The sequence below is a fragment of the Adiantum capillus-veneris genome, chromosome 27 (assembly GCF_014529385.1).
Source record: "Adiantum capillus-veneris isolate H3 chromosome 27, ASM1452938v2, whole genome shotgun sequence".
NCBI lineage: Eukaryota > Viridiplantae > Streptophyta > Polypodiopsida > Polypodiales > Pteridaceae > Adiantum > Adiantum capillus-veneris.
In genome coordinates, this window is record NC_140957.1 from 89032111 (window position 1) to 89051391 (window position 19281).

Sequence of the window (19281 nt, forward strand, 5' to 3'; positions counted from 1 at the left end):
AGGGCTATAGTGTCACTAGCACGGACAGACAGTTAGTCACAGTTTGTCAAGTTTCACACTGGACGGACTCTCTTATCGGGTCGGTGACACGTGGCAGGGATACGGGCGGTGGTCTAGTCGACACCGTGGCAAGCGCACCACCACCACAGTTTAGAGATACGCTTAGCTGGATTAAATATTGGTGAGCCGTTGGTGGCTCTTTATGTTGTATATATCCATAGCTGTTTGGGTATATAGGGGATCTACTTTTGTGTGGTCAGTCATCTAGAGTCTGTCATCAGAGTTGTACACAGCACGTCTGCACCATCCCTGCACAGTTGAGCCTCGACACCCCCACTGTACCTATGAGATCTGGGCTGGAGTTGAGTGTGCTGCCATGCCAGAGTCTGTATCGGTTTCTTTGAGTTTGTCGATGTTCGTGTTGTTCCTCTGCTGAGTCGTACTGTTGTTGCTCTCTTGTTCTTTGTCTTCTGTGTTTTCATTCTGTGGAGTGAGATGTCACGCACATTGCACTGAGGAGCACCCACTACAGAGGGCACGACACGTTATCTCCGCTACAGGGACTCTCATTTTTGGCACGCCCGGTCAGTGGGGCACTGTTCCCAATGGTTCTAGCTTTCGTATGGCTGAAAAATAGTCAAATTACAGCGCATACACAGCGCTGAAAATGCACCTGTTTGGTGAGGTTATGACCCTCACCAATGCCTGTTTTTGGAGTAGCAGTTAGCTACTCCTGTTCCTGTTCAAGGAGGCTCTTGCCTCAGCACAAAAGCATGAAACCACACAGCTGTACATCAGCCAAATGAAGAGACCTCTTGTGGGGCATCACATAACAGCACGTAGGGGGGAGAGAGACTCCATAGCTCTTAACCTGTGACAGGTTCTCAATGAAGCATCCCCCCAGCATAAATCGAGCGCCCCCTCTTTTGCGCTTGACCTGTAATGCATCTGTGAACAAATAGATGCAAAACGGGAAGATTTTCATGGTTGCCAAAACCTACGTATCGCTGAAAATGCAGCAAAACAGCCCTGTAAACACACATATGCCTTCCAATGCTGAAAATGAGCTCCTCAGTCCTAGTTAAAGTCATGGGAAGCTAAAAAATGGAGAGAAATGGTTGAAAATCAAAGGTATCAACCTCCAAAACTGCTCCAAAAAGTCAGTTACCAGTTCTGTTCTCCCAAACTTGGTAAATTGGTCAATAAGTGCTACTTGGCACTCATGCATGCAATTTCTCCGCATTGGGCTTCCTGCTTAAAAATCTCTCAACTCGTGCATCAGTTGACTTTGCAACAGAGTAATAAAATGTTCCCCTTGTCATTCTGAAGCTAATGACACGAATAGATTTCGTGGCCCAAAATAGCAGTTCCCTAAATTTTAGGAGATGCTTCCGTTGGGCTCCCACTGGTCGTCTGACCATCTATCCTCATTGGGACCGCATCCAAAAGTGCAATGTGGCCCAACTGTCGGGTACTTTCCTTTGGTGACCCCACCTTGACATTGTACCTTTATTGAGTTCACTTCCTAGTAATCACCAACTTGCTAAGTGCGACGAGGGTACCTACATGATCTTGAATTGAGCCTAGACATCCTTTTACTTTACGAGTTCCAGTGCCGACCAATTGCGGGTGAAACTACCGTCAAATTGGCCATTCAATGTCCGACCATTTGCAACTTCAAAAAGAGAGTCTCAAAAATTAAACAAAAATCATTGGAAAGAAACCAACAACTAAGGTTAGAAGTTGCCACATCCTCGTGACACTCAGCACATCCTCTTAGTAGCTTAGTTATGGGAGCATCCCGTGCTACTCGATCAAGTAGTCTCTTTCATGCACTCTTTTAAAGATGTTTTTGCTTGGTCCTACAAGGATTTCGAAGGGATTCCACCAAAATTGGGTGTCCATACTATCCCTTTGGTTGAAGGGCTAAGCCTGTCAGAGGCCGAGCTTACAAGCTCAACCCAAAGTATGCAGAAGTTGTCAAGTCAAAGCTAGAAAAAATGCAAGAGACAGGGATCATTGTACCCGTGGAGCACTCCGAGTGGTTATCACCCGTGGTGATAGCACCTAAGAAGCACTCCAATAAAATCTGTGTGTGCGTAGATTACTGCGCTCTGACCAAGGTAACTATCCCAGATGGTTTTCCCACACCTTTCACTCAGTGTGTGCTAGAAGATGTAGCAGAGCATGTATTGTACAGTTTCATGGATGGGTTCAGTGGATACAATCATTGGGCATCCATCCAGGTGGTGAAATTAAATCGGCTTTTGTGACTCCCTGGGGTATTTTTATCGACACTAGAATGTCGTTTGGGTTGAAAAATGCTCCACCTTCCTTCAATCGCACAATATATCTCATAATTTTTTCTTTGCTTACGGATCATCTTTGCATCTTCATGGAAATTTTTCAATTTTCTCGGGTGCTTAGTGTTCAATCCCAGTGGAGAATCTAGAGGAGCACCTCGCTCAACTCTCTGCTGTCTTTCTCAGGTGTAGAGAGGCACGCCTGAAGGTCAATCCGAACAAATGTCATCTTTTGGTCACTGAAGGTACACTTTTAGGCCATGTAGTGTCTGCTAAAGGTTTAGCGTCCGACCCAGAGAAGATAGTAGCAATCTTGAAGTTACCGCTTCCAATCAACCCTAAAGGTGTTCAGAGCTTTGTAGGCCATACAAGCTATCATCGCAAGTTTATATGCATGTATGCACAGGTGGCTCAACCACTGACTCAACTCACCAGTGCTACTGCACCCTTCCAATGGTCCAAACCTGAAGCTGAAGCATTTGCATACCTCCAAAAACGCCTCACTGAAGCACCTATTCTAGTGGCTCCGATTGGTCTCTTCCTTTTCATATGCATACTCATGCCAGTCAACTGGCTGTGGGTGTTGTGCTGACTCAGCCTAGTAAGGAGTACAACCTGGATCGCCATGTTCACTATGCAAGTCGTCCTACCTCAGGTGAGTGCGAAGTCTTCAATGTGGAGCTAACAGTTGAATATGCACCTCACTTAGCCTCAGACAAGATCAGTTCAAAATCTTAAATCTCTCCATGTTGCCCTCTTTGGCGTTGGCCTTCTGCATTGTTGTTTGAGCTAGACCTTTGTCGTTTCGGAATACTAGACTCTAACTACTGGTCTCGCCTCTATCTCACCTTCTCTTGCCCTCCCTAACCTACCCTCGCCCCTACCCCTACATCTCTCACCCCTCCCTTATATACCCTTACTCCTACCCTCTAGCCTCGCCCCTACCCTCTAGCCTCGCCTCCTCTTAGCTCCCCTCGCCCCTACCCAAACCTACCCTCGCCCCTACCTTGTATCTCTCGTCCCTACCCTCTAGCCTCGCCCCTCACCACCCATCTCTCGCCCCTATCTCCTCTCTCTACTGCTGCCATTTTCACTCCTACCACAATGACTAGCTCCCAAGCTCCAGTTAGAGTTGCTTTTTCTCCTATGCCTATCCCTGTAGGCCACTCCACCCGTCTCTACTCCACAAGAGAGGCATGCTCCCAGTCCACCAACTGCAGTGCCACTTGCCAGCCCTCTCCCACCTGACACTGTTGCGGGATCTTCCACAGTTTCGGACTCTACATCACTTTTTCGCTTATCTGAGGATATATTGCAGGAGTCCAGGGAGCCATTGCTACCATTGAGCTTGGGGTAGAGCGGTTGGCAGCTACACACCAGCGTCAGTCAGCCACTTATGTAGCTATGGAGGGATCTTTGCGAGTCGCTGAAAGCGCCATCGCAGATCGGGATGCTACTATTTTCGCACTACAACAAGCTTGAAGTTAAAGTCCCAAATGATTAATGGCCTTCAAGCTCAGGTACAAGGATTTAGAGAAATGCTTCTTCATGAAAATAGGGCTACCCAGCCTATGATGATGGGTGTGGGATATGGGTGGATTGGATCAGGTACACCAATGCAGAATGTACCAACAGGTACTTCTCAGCAATTTATGGGACTCTACACACCACCCCCCCATTCAGTTCTACAATCACCACCAGTATCCTCACGGGTTTCAGACCGCGCCATTGGCTCATATGCGAGCCGTTCCTTGCTGCGACGGTGTTGTTGGTGCACACCACCATGGCTGTGTTACTCGACGTCCTTAGTACACTACACGACAGGTGCTACCCTCTGCACTGCAGCAGGTGGCTGCTCCCTTCACAAGTGGCCCTGCTCCCTTTCCAGGTTTCTCTCACCGAGACGGTCAGTGGTTTTGTGGCGGGCAACTCGTAGCAGGGCTACAGTGTCACTGGCACAGACAGACAGTTAGTCACAGTTGGCTAGGTGCGACATTGGACGGACTCTCTTATCAGGTCGGTGACACGTGGCAGGGATACGAGTGGTGGTCCAGTCGACACCATGGCCAATGCATCATCACCACAGTTCAGAGATAGGCTTAGCTGCATTAGATATTGGTGAGCCGTTGGTGGCTCTTTATGTTGTATATATCCATAGCTGTTTAAGTATATAGGGGATCTACTTTTGTGTGGTCAATCATCTAGAGTCTGTCATCAGAGTTGTACACAGCACATCTGCACCATCCCTGCATAGTTAAGCCTCGACATTCCCACTGTACCTATAAGATCTGGTTGGAGCTCAGCGTGCTGCCATGCGAGAGTCCGTATCGGTTTCTTTGAGTTTGTCGATGTTCGCTCTGCTGAGTCGTATTGTTGTTGCTCTGTTGTTCTTTGTCTTTTGTGTTTTCATTCTGTGAATTGAGATACCACGCACATTGCACTGAGGAGCACCCACTACAGAGAGCACGACACATTATCTCCGCTACACCGACGACGAAGACGAGTCTATGGCTGAATGCCGAATCTGTTAGCACTGTCGACGGCTTGGGTCTGTAACCACGAAGAGACTAGGGGCTGCCATGTCCTCTACCCTGCAAGATATAGATTGTATCTGCCAAACCACAACTCTGAAAGAGATGCTTTCAAGCCTAAGAAATTCTCTACATTTTTTGCAACAAAAGTTCTGAAGACAACCAATTTCAAATCTATGCACCTTTATGTGCAAAATTAGCGCAAATAGTCAGCTACCCTAGCACGACCACACGTAGGCAAGGCTAGTTGAGGGTAAAAAGCCACATGAAAAAGCATGAGGAAGGCACAACGACCAAAAACCTACAAATTTCTGATATTTGGATGAACTTTTTTATTTTTTTACATGAGTTTAAGTTATATACAAGTCATACTTCAAGTTCTTTTTTCTACATGAGTACAAGTCATACTTCAAGAAACTCACATATGGGTATTTATAGCAACCTACTAGCTGGCGCTAGTCAAGCGACTTGCATTGCATGTACATGTGCTTGTTAAAGCAAGCAAAAAAGACCACAAACAGATAGCCCACACACCCTTTAACACACGACGTCATGTCCATATGTACAAATTTATAAAAAAACGGGGTGTCCAAAATACTCGCAACATAGTTTACCAAATCCCCAGTCTGCTAGAGCATTCATGCTCAACAATAGCATAAACATTATTTCTACTTGGATTAAAAGGCCACATAACATAAAGGTTAACCATATGCAAAGAAAACAAAAATTTCCTTACATCCAAAATTATTATCATGCTCAATATTGAAAGCCATGACATATGTAGCATCCATTCTCCTTGTGAGCATAAACTGTTATCTTCAAAGGCAATAAAAATGAAGTCCTTATAGCATCTTCATCTACATGATCATAAAAGTTTGGAAACTCTACCATCATAGCCATCGAAGTTGTAAATTGAAGGTCATTAGAAGATCAGCAATGGCGGACACAAAAACATAGCAATGTCTCCAAATAGCGCTCAAGACACAAATTCAGCACCACAAACCATATCAAATGATCTCCCACAACACCACAACTCAAAGACAAGTGATCCCTTGGGAATTTACAAGAACACGCCCACCCAGAAGACCACCATAAAAACTAGGAATCACCTACTTTGATATGGAATTACAACACATACCGACCAATGCACTCGAGAAAAAGAGCTTCCCCCTTCACCAATTTATTCTTCAAAACCACAATTTTGAAGAGTATACACACCACAAAACAATCAAGCCCACACTTATCCTACACCAAACTGCCTACGGGCTGCCATATCCTGTACCTTGCAAAAAATAGACTGTATCTACCAAACCACAACTCCAAAAGGAATGTTTTCAAGCCTGAAAAATTCTCTGCATCTTCAACAACAAAAGTTTTGAAGACCACCAATTTCAAATCTATGCATCTGTATGTGCAAAATAGGCGCAAACAACCAGCTGCCCTAGCACGACACATGTAGGCAAGGCTAGTCGAGGACAAAAAACCACATGAAAAAGCATGAGGAAGGCACAACGACCAAAAACCTGCAAATTTTTCATATTTGGCTAAACTTTTTTATTTTGTTATATGAGTTCAAGTTATATACAAGTCATACTTTTAAAAACTCACTTATGGGCACTTACAACAACCCGCCAACTGACACTAGTCAAGTGACTTGCATTGCATGTACATGTCCTTGCTAAAGCAAGCAAAAAAGAAAGCCCACACACTACCTTTTAACACACGGAGTCAGGTCCACATGTACAAATTTATAAAAAACGGGGTGTGGGGTGTCCATAATCACAACAAGGTGTAGATTCTTGGCCAAAGATACTGTAGTATGAGTTTAAGGGGCCAGACATGGTGGCTAAGGAGCTCTTTAGATAAGCCCAATTGGTTTTGTGACCGTGAGGACATATTTGCAGCATTGGCGTCATGGCTTCCTGCAATTGATGCAACAAGTGAGAAGGTAGACTACATGTGCTTCCTAAGCCTGCACCACCAATACCTCCCCTTGGTTCCTTGGATGGGAGATCTCATTGGGTCCTACATCGCATCCCTAGGACTTCTGTTTCTATAGCTGCTAAGAAGGCCAAGATTCCTATCAAAGCAGTTTCCGATCCAGACCCCTACATTCCCAAAGGAGATCCTTCTCCTAACAGTGATCACAAATTGCTGACTAAGCAAACTTTACTTGATGAACTTGAGTAGCTTGATGACGTCGCAAGGAGCTTTAGTTATTGGACGAGGTGGTGAGGTGCTTGTGACTTGGCAAGAAGCTTGTTAATATGTGAGGTGCTTGCTGACTTGGCAAGGTGACTGTTGACATGACCTTCTCTCTCAAAGATTTGGTAACACATAGCCAAGAGCCATAGAAAAGGTAACCACAACACTTCAAGAAAGGACAATCTTAGTAGAATCTTTTGGTGCTAAGCAAAAGCCACTCTTTCGCTCTCTCTGCCATTTCCAATTGGGTTTTTGAGGTACCACGACTATGGAGAACATTGATCCTACAGTCTTATGGGTCATTTACCTCTAGTGTGCGTTGCAATTGAGCGCACATAGAGCCTTTTTCGTCAAACATTTGTAATGACTTCTTAATGGGTATAATCTACAGTTTCATCTCCTAAGTGTGTTTCTTGTGTCGTTCACCTTCTCTCGCTTGCATCTCTCACAGCTAGCAGCCAGGTGCTATCCCGGCTCACCTCCCGAACACATTTTACACCTACAATGTCTTGATGGATAGAAAGGAGGCCAAACCAGCAGTAGCTCAGCATTAGCAGAGGCTCTCTGCTGAGTTCCTCTCAGATTTTGAGACATAACTCTAGGCTAGCTGCAAGTCTCGCTGGATTACTGCTTTTAGGTGTGGCTGGTCGCACTAAGAGGGATAGCGGTGGGGATCTTATTAAAAAAGCCTACACATCCTTCCGTTTACTTTGGGTGTGAGCACAACAGATTTGGCTCCAGATCCTTCGTGTTATGGCCTGCATTCTGCTTGATATGATCTTCACATGGGGGGTGATTGTAGCATGGTGAGCGAGTTCAGGACCAGCACTTCGCTATGAGACAGTGTAGGGCAGCCTGGATATCAGACTTCAGGCAGCAGGCTTCACGCGGATGATCTAAGCAGTGCCATATACTTGATTTCTGGAAAACATTGTGGACTCAGGAGAGACCCCAGATGGGAGCTGATCAGTCGCCTTGGCCTTTAGTACATATGGCAAGCCCAGTGATTCAAGAGTCTTCAAGGGTCAACCCGGGCCTTCCACCGTGAAGGTGCAAGATTTCTGGTTGGGACTGATTCACACACTCAGAGGACAGTATGACCGTATCCACGACAGGTATCTGAAATGACAGCAGGCTTTCCTCCTTCAGTTAGAGTGGCCTGGACCGTTTTTCAAAGTGGGTCAGAGCATTCACTAGCACTACACGCTACCCATGTCGCTCTTCCCCCCTCCCATATTGTGATCTAATTGTTGTAGATCTGTCATTCACTTTGGGGGGGATCCCTCTTTTTGTACAATGTACCCTGTTCTTTCTCCTCGAGAGAACTGTAAGTGTTGAGATTTGGGCTAAGCATGCGCCTTCCTAGCTTGACAATCACAACACTAAATGATGTGGCATTTCACCCCCTTTTAGCCTAGAAAATACTGTATTTTGGCATATTATTGTAAGTTTTAGCCAATTTTCACCCTTAACGGCTTTCACAAGGAAAAAAGGCGATTTGGCTAGAGAAAAATACCAAAATGAATGAAATTATGATTTCAGCTCCAATTCATGTGAACCTCCATATTTTCAATTCTCATGGCTATAAGCCAGTTTGGCCTATCCTAGACGCAATTACTTCTTGTATTTTGTTTGTTTGTGTGTGTAAGTGCACATGCCCATGTATGGGTGCGCTCGTTCGGTCTCTTTATGATTGTTTCCATTTGAGAGACATTTCACTTGAGCAGTTTGAGATTTTTTATGCTAGAAATAGCCTTTTGGTGTGGATTCGCCCATTTGGGTAAACCATGTCTTGTACAACATTGTAATCAATGGAAATTCAGTCACACCGGAAAAAAAGTGTGTGCACGTGTGCACACATGCATGTGCGTGGTCTGAGTGTGTATATGTATACACATGCATCGATATGGAAAAGAGGCTTGCATGTAATGCATGCATTTGCATGAGCACAATGATGTGTGTCTCTGCTAGTGCGCATGCAAGCATGTCAAGGAGCTGCTAGAAGTCTTTGCGTAATGCTTCCAACATTGTATGCAATACATGATTTTAAGTTTCTCCATGCATTATACAAAAGAGTCTTTGGTTTTGTATTATTAAAACACTGCTTTTTCATCTTAATATCCTCATATTAGTGCATGCATTCACAAATACATGTCATATTCATACTAAGCACCAGACGCATGTACTCGTGAATCCACGTGCACACACGCACACAGAGTGAGCACGTTTCAAGACCAGAAAAAATGCCTACAGGGATACAATAAAGATGGTCGCAGAAAATCTCTATAATTTGTGTAAAGAATTAAACAAATAAAGTATTTTCCCCTTACATTTGCTTGAAACACATACTCAAAATGAGTATGAGTTGGCTTAAAGATTCATAAAGCTTTGAGTACGACCGGCCTATTATGATAATGTCAGCTTTCATCCAGTAGCCGATGTTATCATTAATTAATTCCATTCTTGGAAGGACAACAGCAACAGAGTAAGGTGCATAGGAGTACAGGCATCATATATTACATGGTGTTGTGCAATGCTGGCGCTCCGAAATCACATTAGCAATGGGAAGATAACAAAAAGAATGGCATCTGGTTTCTGATCTGAAATCCCCATGGTTGCAACAACTATTGCATGGGCCACATCTTGAGTCGATATCTGGTCTGACCATGAAGAAAGACTGTAAAAATTTTGAGCCCCGAGCAACAACCTCAACCCTGAGAGAGAACACCGAAGTTAGGGAAGCAAAGATAATTCATTCAACCATGCACATAATTACAACCCTGCTCGTACGAGTACACGGACCCAAAAAAAAGCTACCTGGGTTTTCACTCCACACGTCAAGTTTCCAATCTCGATTTGCATGAAGTGATGCTGAACCAGATTTGACAGAAGCAACTTGTGTTGGTCCTGCAGAGAAACTTATGAGCATTTCAGCATAATCATGACACATGATTGCAACCAAAATCTACCTATCAAATAAGTTGCACTTGAACTCGAGGAAACCAAAGATCTGCACCTGTCAATCACTCAATTTCCTTTAAAATGTTACAATCCAAGCTGCATCAAGGGGGAATGGGAGTCCAAGCAGTGATCTCACTACGAGGTACAAGAACTCTATTTGTCTCTTCTTCGGCTTCATTCACATTTACAAAACCTCGGCAGGATGGAAAACCACAAAAGCACTCCAGTTGTTCACCTTTTGAATTGAACCTGATCGAAAAAAGATGTTGGACAAAATGCTGCCTCACACATTTTTCCCATTTGACCAAATTTTAGACCACACAAATATTCTGTTTTTTGAGTTCCCAAGGAAGGCAGCAAGAGAAAGTGAAAAGGAGGAAAAGCACTCTTGGGTAAATCAGCCTGCTCTAATAGAGAATCTCTGTTTGGAAAACAGCTCTGGAGACAGAACTATCAACACTTTTTAAAATAATATATATATATATAGAAAGATCCTTCCATTAGTTAAGAAAAACCACCCACTGGGCTACAAACGGCTTTTGCTAGTTAGGGCTACATCAACATGTGGGGAGACTCTCCCAAAGAAAAGACAAGATATGTACAATGATGGCTAAATCAGGAGATGGGAGGGGGAAACAACCACATTGGTGAACGGTGCTGCCACCTAGGCCCATGAACCATGGTGAAGAAGGGCCCTGGGCGCCAAAGTCGCAAGAAAGCCTCACGGCGTTCCCACACGTGGTCGGAGCTGCCTCAAACTGGCCCCTAAGTGTGTGGATCAGCTCCAGCCAAATGTCACGGACAGTCTCCGCCGGTGGAACGGGACGAGCCTCGAAGATGCGGAAGCAGCGAGCTTGCCAGATGAAGCACAGTGTCAAGCTGCAGATGAACTCCTAACACCCAACACCCCTGAGGGACTAACTCTATGGCTGGCTTGAGTGTAGGCAGGCCCTCCTCTATCACAATCATCTGTTAACTGAAGCCATCTCAAAACAAAGTGCTGGGCCCGTGAGCGCGGACCAAGCGACAGCACCCCAAGTATAGTGCCTGGCTGTAGAGAGTGCACGCATCAGCCGAAAAATGCGAGGCCAAACCTACGGTGCCATGGGGCAGTCACACAAACAGTGACACTGAGTCTTAAGTGGGTGATTACAGGCGGCACATACTGCCAAGAGACCACCATGCACCAACCAACTCCCGATTACAGTAGCTCGATGTGCAACTAGCTACTGGATATGGTAACTTGCCTTGGCTGTCTGCTGTCCCACAAGTGCTCCCTAAATCCTGCCAAGAACTCGGACGTAAGACCCTCTTTGTGCCAATGAATCGCTGCAGCAAGACGAGACTCTCCGCGCTGTCAGTATGTGACGACCCAACCGAGCCGTGTACTGGAAGAAAGGGGTCCCCAGGTGATTGGCTGGAGTAAAGGAGTCCCGCCAAAACCACTCTCCCGGATCCCACTACACTTGCCATAGAAGGCAGCTGTCCCAAGCCCAGAGCTGCCGGTGCCCTGACCCAAGATTTTCCGGGTCGGGGTCAATGACACAAGTCCTCCCACTGATGCTCACAACTCTGATCCGCTAAGAGTAGCACTCAACCACCTCTGGTGCCTCCGCACAGCCCTACCTTTGAACCTACAGGTAAAAGCCTGTGTTTGAGCAAGCCCTAGCTGCAATGAGGAGTCCCAGTTGCGTGAAAGCCCCCATCCAAGAGGGAGCTACCAGCTCCATAGGGGTGTGCCACTCTGCAAATATAGCCTCTACAATATCCTGACACATGCTCTGCACCCCCCTCATGTCTCGCAGTTGAATGCCCTGAATCTCCTCAGAGAGTACTATAAACTGCAGCCAATCCCAAAAGCAGCGGGAATGGTGATGGGCCGCCACTGCCGAATCTCTTCCAAGGAGCCTCCCTCCTTAGGGAAAAGATAGATCAATCCCTCACTTATGTTGTCTGGCATCTTCCCAATGTGCAGAATGTGCTGGTAAGCACTACAAAGGTCTCGACCAAGCACCTCCCAATACTCCAAGAAGAAGCTGGGAGTCAAACCATCCTCCCCTCGGCAGCTACCAACCCCTAGGAAGTGCTCTGAGGGCCTCTTGTAGCTCCTCTGGCTGGAGCGGGCTCCAAGCGTCAAGTGCATCTCCTCAATGACTAAACAAGGCATCTGTGCCTACACATACTCTCTGCATGCATCTCAACGCTCTGAGTGTGGCTCGGGCTGAAATCAACTTATGGGAGAAGTCAATAGCAATTGCGGACATATCCTCGCGCTCTGTAGCAACAGACTCACCAAGCCTCCTCAACTGGTCAACGCTGGAGTGCGGATAGCGAGGACGCACAATCTCAAAAAACTCCCTAGTAACTCTGTTCCCCATCTGAGTCCACTGAGAAGCTTGAAGATGAAAGGCAAACTCGTGGCACTGCTCCTCGATGATGATCAGCTCTTGCCTCGCCTGCTGCATCTACTCTTGTATCCAAGGGCTGCCTGGGTGGCACTTCTGCATCCGCTGTAAGGAGGCAATGCCCCATCGGAGGCGCTTCTCCTCCTCCCCGGTCGCACCCAAGCGAGCTACAAACTCCTGGAGGAAAAAACGACTAAGCTCCACAAGGCCAGTGGCCACTCTAGTAGCATGGCCCCCCTGCATGTCCAAACACTCTGTCCAAAGCAGCACAACTTGCTCGGCACTCTGCATGTAGCAAAATCCTCTTTGAGATATGTAGCATGACACTGCCCCCCCTCTGCCTATCTGACACAACAAGAATCACTGGCGAGTGATCGGAAAAAGTAGTCCCTGCCAAAATGCAAATTGATCCTGCCATGTCACAGATGTGGTCACTAGCGTAAAAACGATCTATCCTAGATAGATTCACGTTCCCCACTCTACGTCAAACCAAGAGAAAGAAAGGCTATCTGAGGGCCGTACAGAGCATGCATGTTGCCATACATCCGAAATCATCAAAGTCATACATAGGTGCTCCCAAGCAACCAACTCAGCCCTGTGAACAGTAGCATGGCAGCCCTCAATCCTATCCGAAATGTCCTCGAGCATGTTGGAGTTCCCCCCAATGCACCACTGCTTTGCGTGGGGCAAGGACTCCACAATATGTGACCAAAACTCAGCTTGTGCACTCGCATGATTGGCTGCATAAATGTTCAAGAAGCCCACAAGGCTACCTTGAACCTGCATGGTGACCCACTGAGTCCTACCTGGTAAAATAATACCTCAGCCCATAATGGTATGTTGCCATGAGTCTGCAATAGTCATACATACACCTCTCTGAATGCCGCCAAGCCCAAAAGCACCTGACCAAATGTCTCATATCAGCCTTGTAGAACGTGTCCACAACTCCGAATACGGCTCACACAGATGATGCTCATGTAGCATAAGAATATCAATAGGTCCACCCACAAGGCATCTCTGGAACTCCCGTCTCAAACGACCCCGATGGCGCACAAACTGTGGGCCTTCAAGGCCCAGGATATTCCATGAGACAATCCTCATGGGGTCAGTGAGAGAAAAATGATGCTGCTCCAGGCTGGACTCCTCACCGAAGTGGGCAAGATCATTGATGTGCAGATTCTCGGGAGAGGCTATTACCAGATAGAGTTTGAGTCTTGAGTTTTGAGTCTCCAGAGATGGTAGCCAAAGTGATATCGATGAGCCCGCTAGGTATCCGGGCAGCTCGAGCATACTTCAGACAGTGGCACTACGGCTTCGACACAACTTCAAATGTGCTTGAGGAGGAGGCATATCTTCCTATCTCAGCCTGCTTGCCAAGCTTGAGGCGAGATTATCTTTCTTTACTTACCAGGATTGGTTCCATGATTGATACGGTCTTGGAGACCCCGCGCACTTCAGCATCGGTTGTGGCCAAGGCCACAAGGTTACCCACTGTGCGGTTTCGCCCAATACCAAGTTCCTCAACAGAAAGAAGTAAGAAAGTGATCATATTCCCATGTTGCCACCTCATTATGGTGAGGTTGCAAATAAACACACTCTCCCAAAGGTGGTTTTATTGCCTCGGGTGAGTGGTGGCCTCCCGAACTAGTGTTTTATTTACAGAATGATGGCTCATCTTGCCAGGGCCTGTCCACACATGAGAGCTTTGCCAGCTTTACAGCCACAGGCCCTAGGGCTGGCCCTCCACCGAATTCCGAGGCCCCCCTAGCCAGGGCTCTGGAGACCCCCAAAGATCTAGCTTTAGCAACGATAGATAGCCAAACTGAGGAGGGGTGGCACTAGGTCCGTGGCCGCCATCGACAGGGCCATGCACCTCTCCTAGGTGGGTTTTCTATTGTTCCTCGCTAGGAAAGGGTTCCTATGGGAAACCGCTTCGGATTGCAACGGCAGGAGACTGCCCCAGACTCCTCGCTCTCCACCTCTTTAGGACAGGAGGATCCTGTCACAAACTGCTGACATGTCAAGCCACTGAAGAACGGAACCAACCTGCAGATCCCGGCCGAGAGGCCTAAACCCTAAGAAGTAGAAGCAGTAGCAGAAGAAGAAGCGGAAGAAGTTCCCACCAACTTATGGGACCCCGTCCGATGGGGCCCAAGTGACATAAAGCCATTAAAATAAGGTTGGACCCTCATACATGCACAAAAATAGCATAAAAACTGATGACGAGGTAGCCAGTACGGACGCTCGCGTTTTACGCTAATGACGAGGCAAGCCTGTATGGATTTCCGAAATTTGGCATGGTTTGCTGACGTGGCAACCTGTACGGATTTCTGTGAATTGCGCTGCAGTACGGACGCTCGCGTTTTACGCTAATGACGAGGCAAGCCTGTATGGATTTCCGAAATTTGGCATGGTTTGCTGACGTGGCAACCTGTACGGATTTCTGTGAATTGCGTTGCTGACATGGCAGTTGCACGGATTTCTTGCTTTTGCGTTGGTAGCTTTTGGACCAGATGCTTTTGAGTTTACTGCTTTTTATGTAACTGCTTTTGAGGCCAAGGGCCTTTCAATATGTGCAAAGGGCTCAATCTCTGGCCTGCTTCAATACGAAGGTGCAGAGGGTGGAGTACCGGCCGGCATTGTACCGAGTTCAAGTAATATAAAGAAATCCCGAAAGGGGCGACAAGGTTTGGGGCCAATACTCTCTTGGGTAGAACTTCGCCACTCCTTGTGTCGTCTCTCTCTTTCAATTCAGTTGTTATTGAAGTGCTTAGATTTGTTTAGTCTGTTCTTTTCCGTTGGCACTTGTGACAAATCCGCCCTATCCCCCCCTCCCCCTTGCTTCCCCACACCCGACATTCCCCACTCCCTGTCACCAGCATGTGACTACTATATATCCTTTTTGTTGATTTCTTTCTTGTTATTTATTTACTCTCACTTTTTGGAAACGCCTCTCGGGAAATCTAACTGCCCTGCATTGCATAGCTAGTGTGGAACTGTTCAGAGGGAGTCCAGGCCTGAGGGCAAGAGAGCACTAAGGTTGGACAAGGACTATGGTTAGCCAAAGTGGGGTCATTGACTAGCCAAAGTGGAATCCTTTGCTACATAGGCTACATTTCAATTCTGGGTGTGGCTGCAGTGTACAAAGGGGGTCAGATGACCTAGAAAGATATAATGGCAGCATCTCCTAATATTTAGGGAACTGCTATTTTGGGACTTGAAAATGTGTTTGCGTCATTACCTCCGGAATGACAAGGGGAACATTTTATTACTCTGCCGCAAAGTCAACTGGGCAACCGGTCAGGATATTTTTAAGCGGCGAACCCGAAACGGGAAAATGCTTGTAAATGCGCCAAGTGGCACATTTTTGTGCACTTGCCTCCTCAAGGAAGAAGTGGCGCTGAATTTGAAGAGAGGAGGGCTCATTTGCACATTTTGTCACAGGTTAAGAGCTATGGAGAGCTTCCTTTCCCTCTTATGTACAGTGCGGTGCCAGGAGTGATGCCCTGCACGCTACGCACTTCCCTCTCTCTCCTCTATGGCAGTATGTTATGCCCCTCTAGTGGGCTTTTCAATTGACCAATGTACAGTTGTGTGGATTCATGCCCGATTGCCGAGGCAAGAGCCTCTTGCACGGGTACTGGATCTAGCGGCTAATCCCCTGCAGGTAGAGGTGAATTCAGAGAGATTTCACGTCAAAAATCTCGTCCGATTCAAAGGGCAAGTAGCCCTACAGGTGCGGGAGCTCGAGGGCTTGCTACGGATGCGACCGGCACGCGAAATGGAGCCCGAAACAGTAAATTACAGCCTGCTGTGTATTTTTGCAGGTTTAGGGTTTTGGCCCTAAACGGACCTAATACCCCCAGGAAGTTTAGGGATGCAAGGGGACCGCTGTACAGGTGATTTGGCGCATTTTCGGGGCAGAAAACAGAGAATTCAGCGTGCTGCAGATTCTCGCCAGGTTTTGCAAAGTGTCCGTATGCGTTGGGAAAGTCATCCAATGCGTGGGAATACTGACTGTGAAGGGTCCTAGTACAGTTATGCTACAGAAAATCAGGCCAGAACAGTTGAAATTCAGCCAAGATTGTGCGGGGCAGCTTGTAGGGAACAACAACTTTTATTCCCTCTGTTAAAAAATAAAGAAATACCGAAAGGGGCGCCTACTTTAGGGGCCAGTCTGGTGTCGGTCTTCTCATACATGAGCATTCTAGCAGCCTGTATTCCTTTCGCCTTTGTTGTGTCCCCCCGCGCCCACTCTCCTCCACTTGCTGGTTCTGAGCGCACTCCTGCTACACGCCATTCCTTGGGTAGCTCTTGTGTTGCGAGTAGGCTGGTTCGAGAGGCAACCCTTCAGCCTCCTCTCTTGGTTGAGACCTCGGCCTTTGGGGCTATTCCAAGGGGCCTCTCTAGTTTCGACATTAGCAGATGGTGGGACCTCTTCAGCTATGCCTTCACTCGTTTTCTTGGCGACCCCCATGTTGACTTAGAGGCGGCTTGCTTTCGGGCTCATGCATTATTTCTTGCAACACGCTGTGAAAATGCTTTGGACTCTGCAGTGGGATACTCTTTTCCACTTTGTGGTCGAGATCAGCAGGATTGGACCTTGGATTCGACACTTTGTTGGCTTCAGACTCGAGTTCTCCCATCACATGGGGGACATGGTACATACCTTAGGCCGTTGGCCAAGTTCACACTGACATTCCCCAATGCCACAGGCTGCAGACACATTATTGTTCACTTTTTTGCAGATGCGCAGGTCTCCCCTTGCTATGTATACACTCATGGGGACTCTTGGGCAGAGGATGTGGTTCAGAGAACTGCAAAATCATCTTGGGCCTATGTGGGGCATGTGATGCAGACGCGTTTGTTGAATTACTTCCTAGCCAAACTAGCCTTGAAGATTGCTCGCTTGGTTGCTGCAGGAAGTCCTGAACCTCACCTCTATTGGGCCGTGTGCCAACAATCTTGCAAATGACCGAGGTGACTTGCAGCCGTTCCAACTCAGCCATCAAGCTCACTTGCTCTTCTGGCGAAAAAGCAAGTCGAAGGGTCGGCTCCGCGGTGTCGTACGTCTTGCAAATGACCAAGGTGGGCTTGCAGCCGTTCCACCTCGGCCATCAAGCTCGCTTGCTCTTCTGGCGAAAGAGCAAGTCGAAGGGTCAGCTCCGCGGTGTCGGACGAGGGGGACGGCCGCCATTTTGCATCTGCTGCTGTAAGAAGAGGACAGGGGCGTCGATGTAGGCCACTGGTAGGCTAAAACAACCTACAGACAGCTTGCAAAGGCAAAGGGGTGATGGGGACTAGGGAATAAGAAGTGACGGGCCAAGTGTGGGGGCGAATGTGAAACACGGAGGGGGGGAGGGGGGGGGCCTATAACACAAGGAGCACGAGGGAGGAGGGGTGGAGGTGGGGGTTGCAGGCTGTAGCGCGAGAGCAGGGGGAGGGGCAAGCAGCGAGCAGTGAGCGTTCAACACTTTCTAGAAAGAAGAAAGAAAGAAAGATAGATGAATGTCTCTTAAAAACCCAATGTCGCATGAAACAAAAACAAAGGTATAACTAATGATGATATTGCATCATCATAGTCCCACAAAAATGAAGCATTATCCTCACAAATCCCTAGCTACAGTGGAAAAGAAGAACCAGCTCTTTAATATTTGGAGCTGTAGACTTGTCTTTGAAGCTAAATGCACAACGATCATATTGTAGCCTGTAGGGGCAATCTCTGCTCAGCAAAGGAATTTCCATCGGCAGGTGTCTCAAGAGGGAGAGACCACCAAGTCCTCACGCATTGCTCCTCTGCTAATCTCTCCCAATTTCAAGGGCAGTGTGCCACAGTCAATCGTCCGGGTGACATAAATCCATATGAGAACTTGCATACTAGTTTGAAGTTCTCATCTTTATATGATCCAGACACATGGACATTCTAAGATCGTCAACCTTGTTTTCTTGGACCTTGTTAAGTATTGTGTGCCAGAGAATCAAGGGCAATGGGAGTGTATTTGTCGCTAGTAGAGTTTTTTTACAATCCTGTTCACTTCCGGGCACCTTTCGAGATTGTGGAAGAGAGGCGGAATACAATATATTGATACCCTGCTCATTAGCTTTACATCTATTTTTGACCGACAACAAGCTTTGTGCTGCATCTAGGTCATCAAGTTCATATTACTCGAAGTTGCTATGCTTGGATGTCTTTAAGCAGACGGGTACACATTTGCATCGTTTTCACGTGACTCATTGAACTGCTTGCCAATCAACCCATTTCCATTTTTCTTGAGGACATAGACCCAACGGAAAAAGCTAAGCAGGCCCTCTGCTTCAAGAAGGTGGACAGTGAAGAGATCAAACGCATGGAAGCAACGCATCAGTTGTACCAACGATGTGCCATTGCAAAGCACCAAACTCGGTATGAATGTGTTCAAAACCAACGAAGGTCAAATCTATCCCTTCTTCCAGACGCCTCACAGATGAGCACCTTACACACAGCAATATCATAAATAGCAGGAGCCCAAAAAGCTTTTCACACACGTAACCAAAAAAAAAATCTCTTCTTGACATTTACTACCATTGAATACAAACTTTTGCTAACCTGTAGTCGTAGCTAAGCTCTTCCCCTTCTGCTATGTCTCTCTTTGCGAAAATGATAATATGCTCTTCTCCTTTGACAGTCACAACCCTCGAGAAACAGTTTGGCTTCAAATCAAACAACACAACCATCAGAGTTAAGCCACTAGAGCTCCACACACAGCAATAGGAAAGAGTGGGCAAGATGATATACTTCACAAGAATGATTAATTAAATGTGCAATGCTTCCCTCACGCGTTGCATCTACGACACGCTCATCATCAATTCTAAACATATACGTTCCTGCACCCTGAA

General features: G+C 46.9%; 1 protein-coding gene across 3 annotated transcripts in view; it reads right to left on the bottom strand.

Annotated features, from left to right (window-relative positions):
* Positions 1–9616: 9616 nt before the first annotated feature.
* LOC147422365 (histone-lysine N-methyltransferase TRX1-like) overlaps positions 9617–19281 on the bottom strand; it is a 56031-nt gene continuing 46366 nt past the window's right edge. Inside the window, exons 21-25 of one of the 3 annotated variants that reach the window (XM_086502491.1) lie at positions 19181–19276; positions 18992–19095; positions 10056–10249; positions 9857–9946; positions 9707–9753 (exon numbers count right to left, since the gene is read on the bottom strand). In XM_086502491.1, coding sequence (XP_086358617.1) covers positions 10102–10249; positions 18992–19095; positions 19181–19276 — 348 coding nt within the window. In that variant the 3' untranslated portion in view covers positions 9707–9753; positions 9857–9946; positions 10056–10101. Of the gene's footprint in view, positions 9754–9856; positions 9947–10008; positions 10250–18991; positions 19096–19180; positions 19277–19281 lie in introns of those variants that run through there. The other 2 variants (XM_086502493.1, XM_086502492.1) reach the window with 2 other exon arrangements.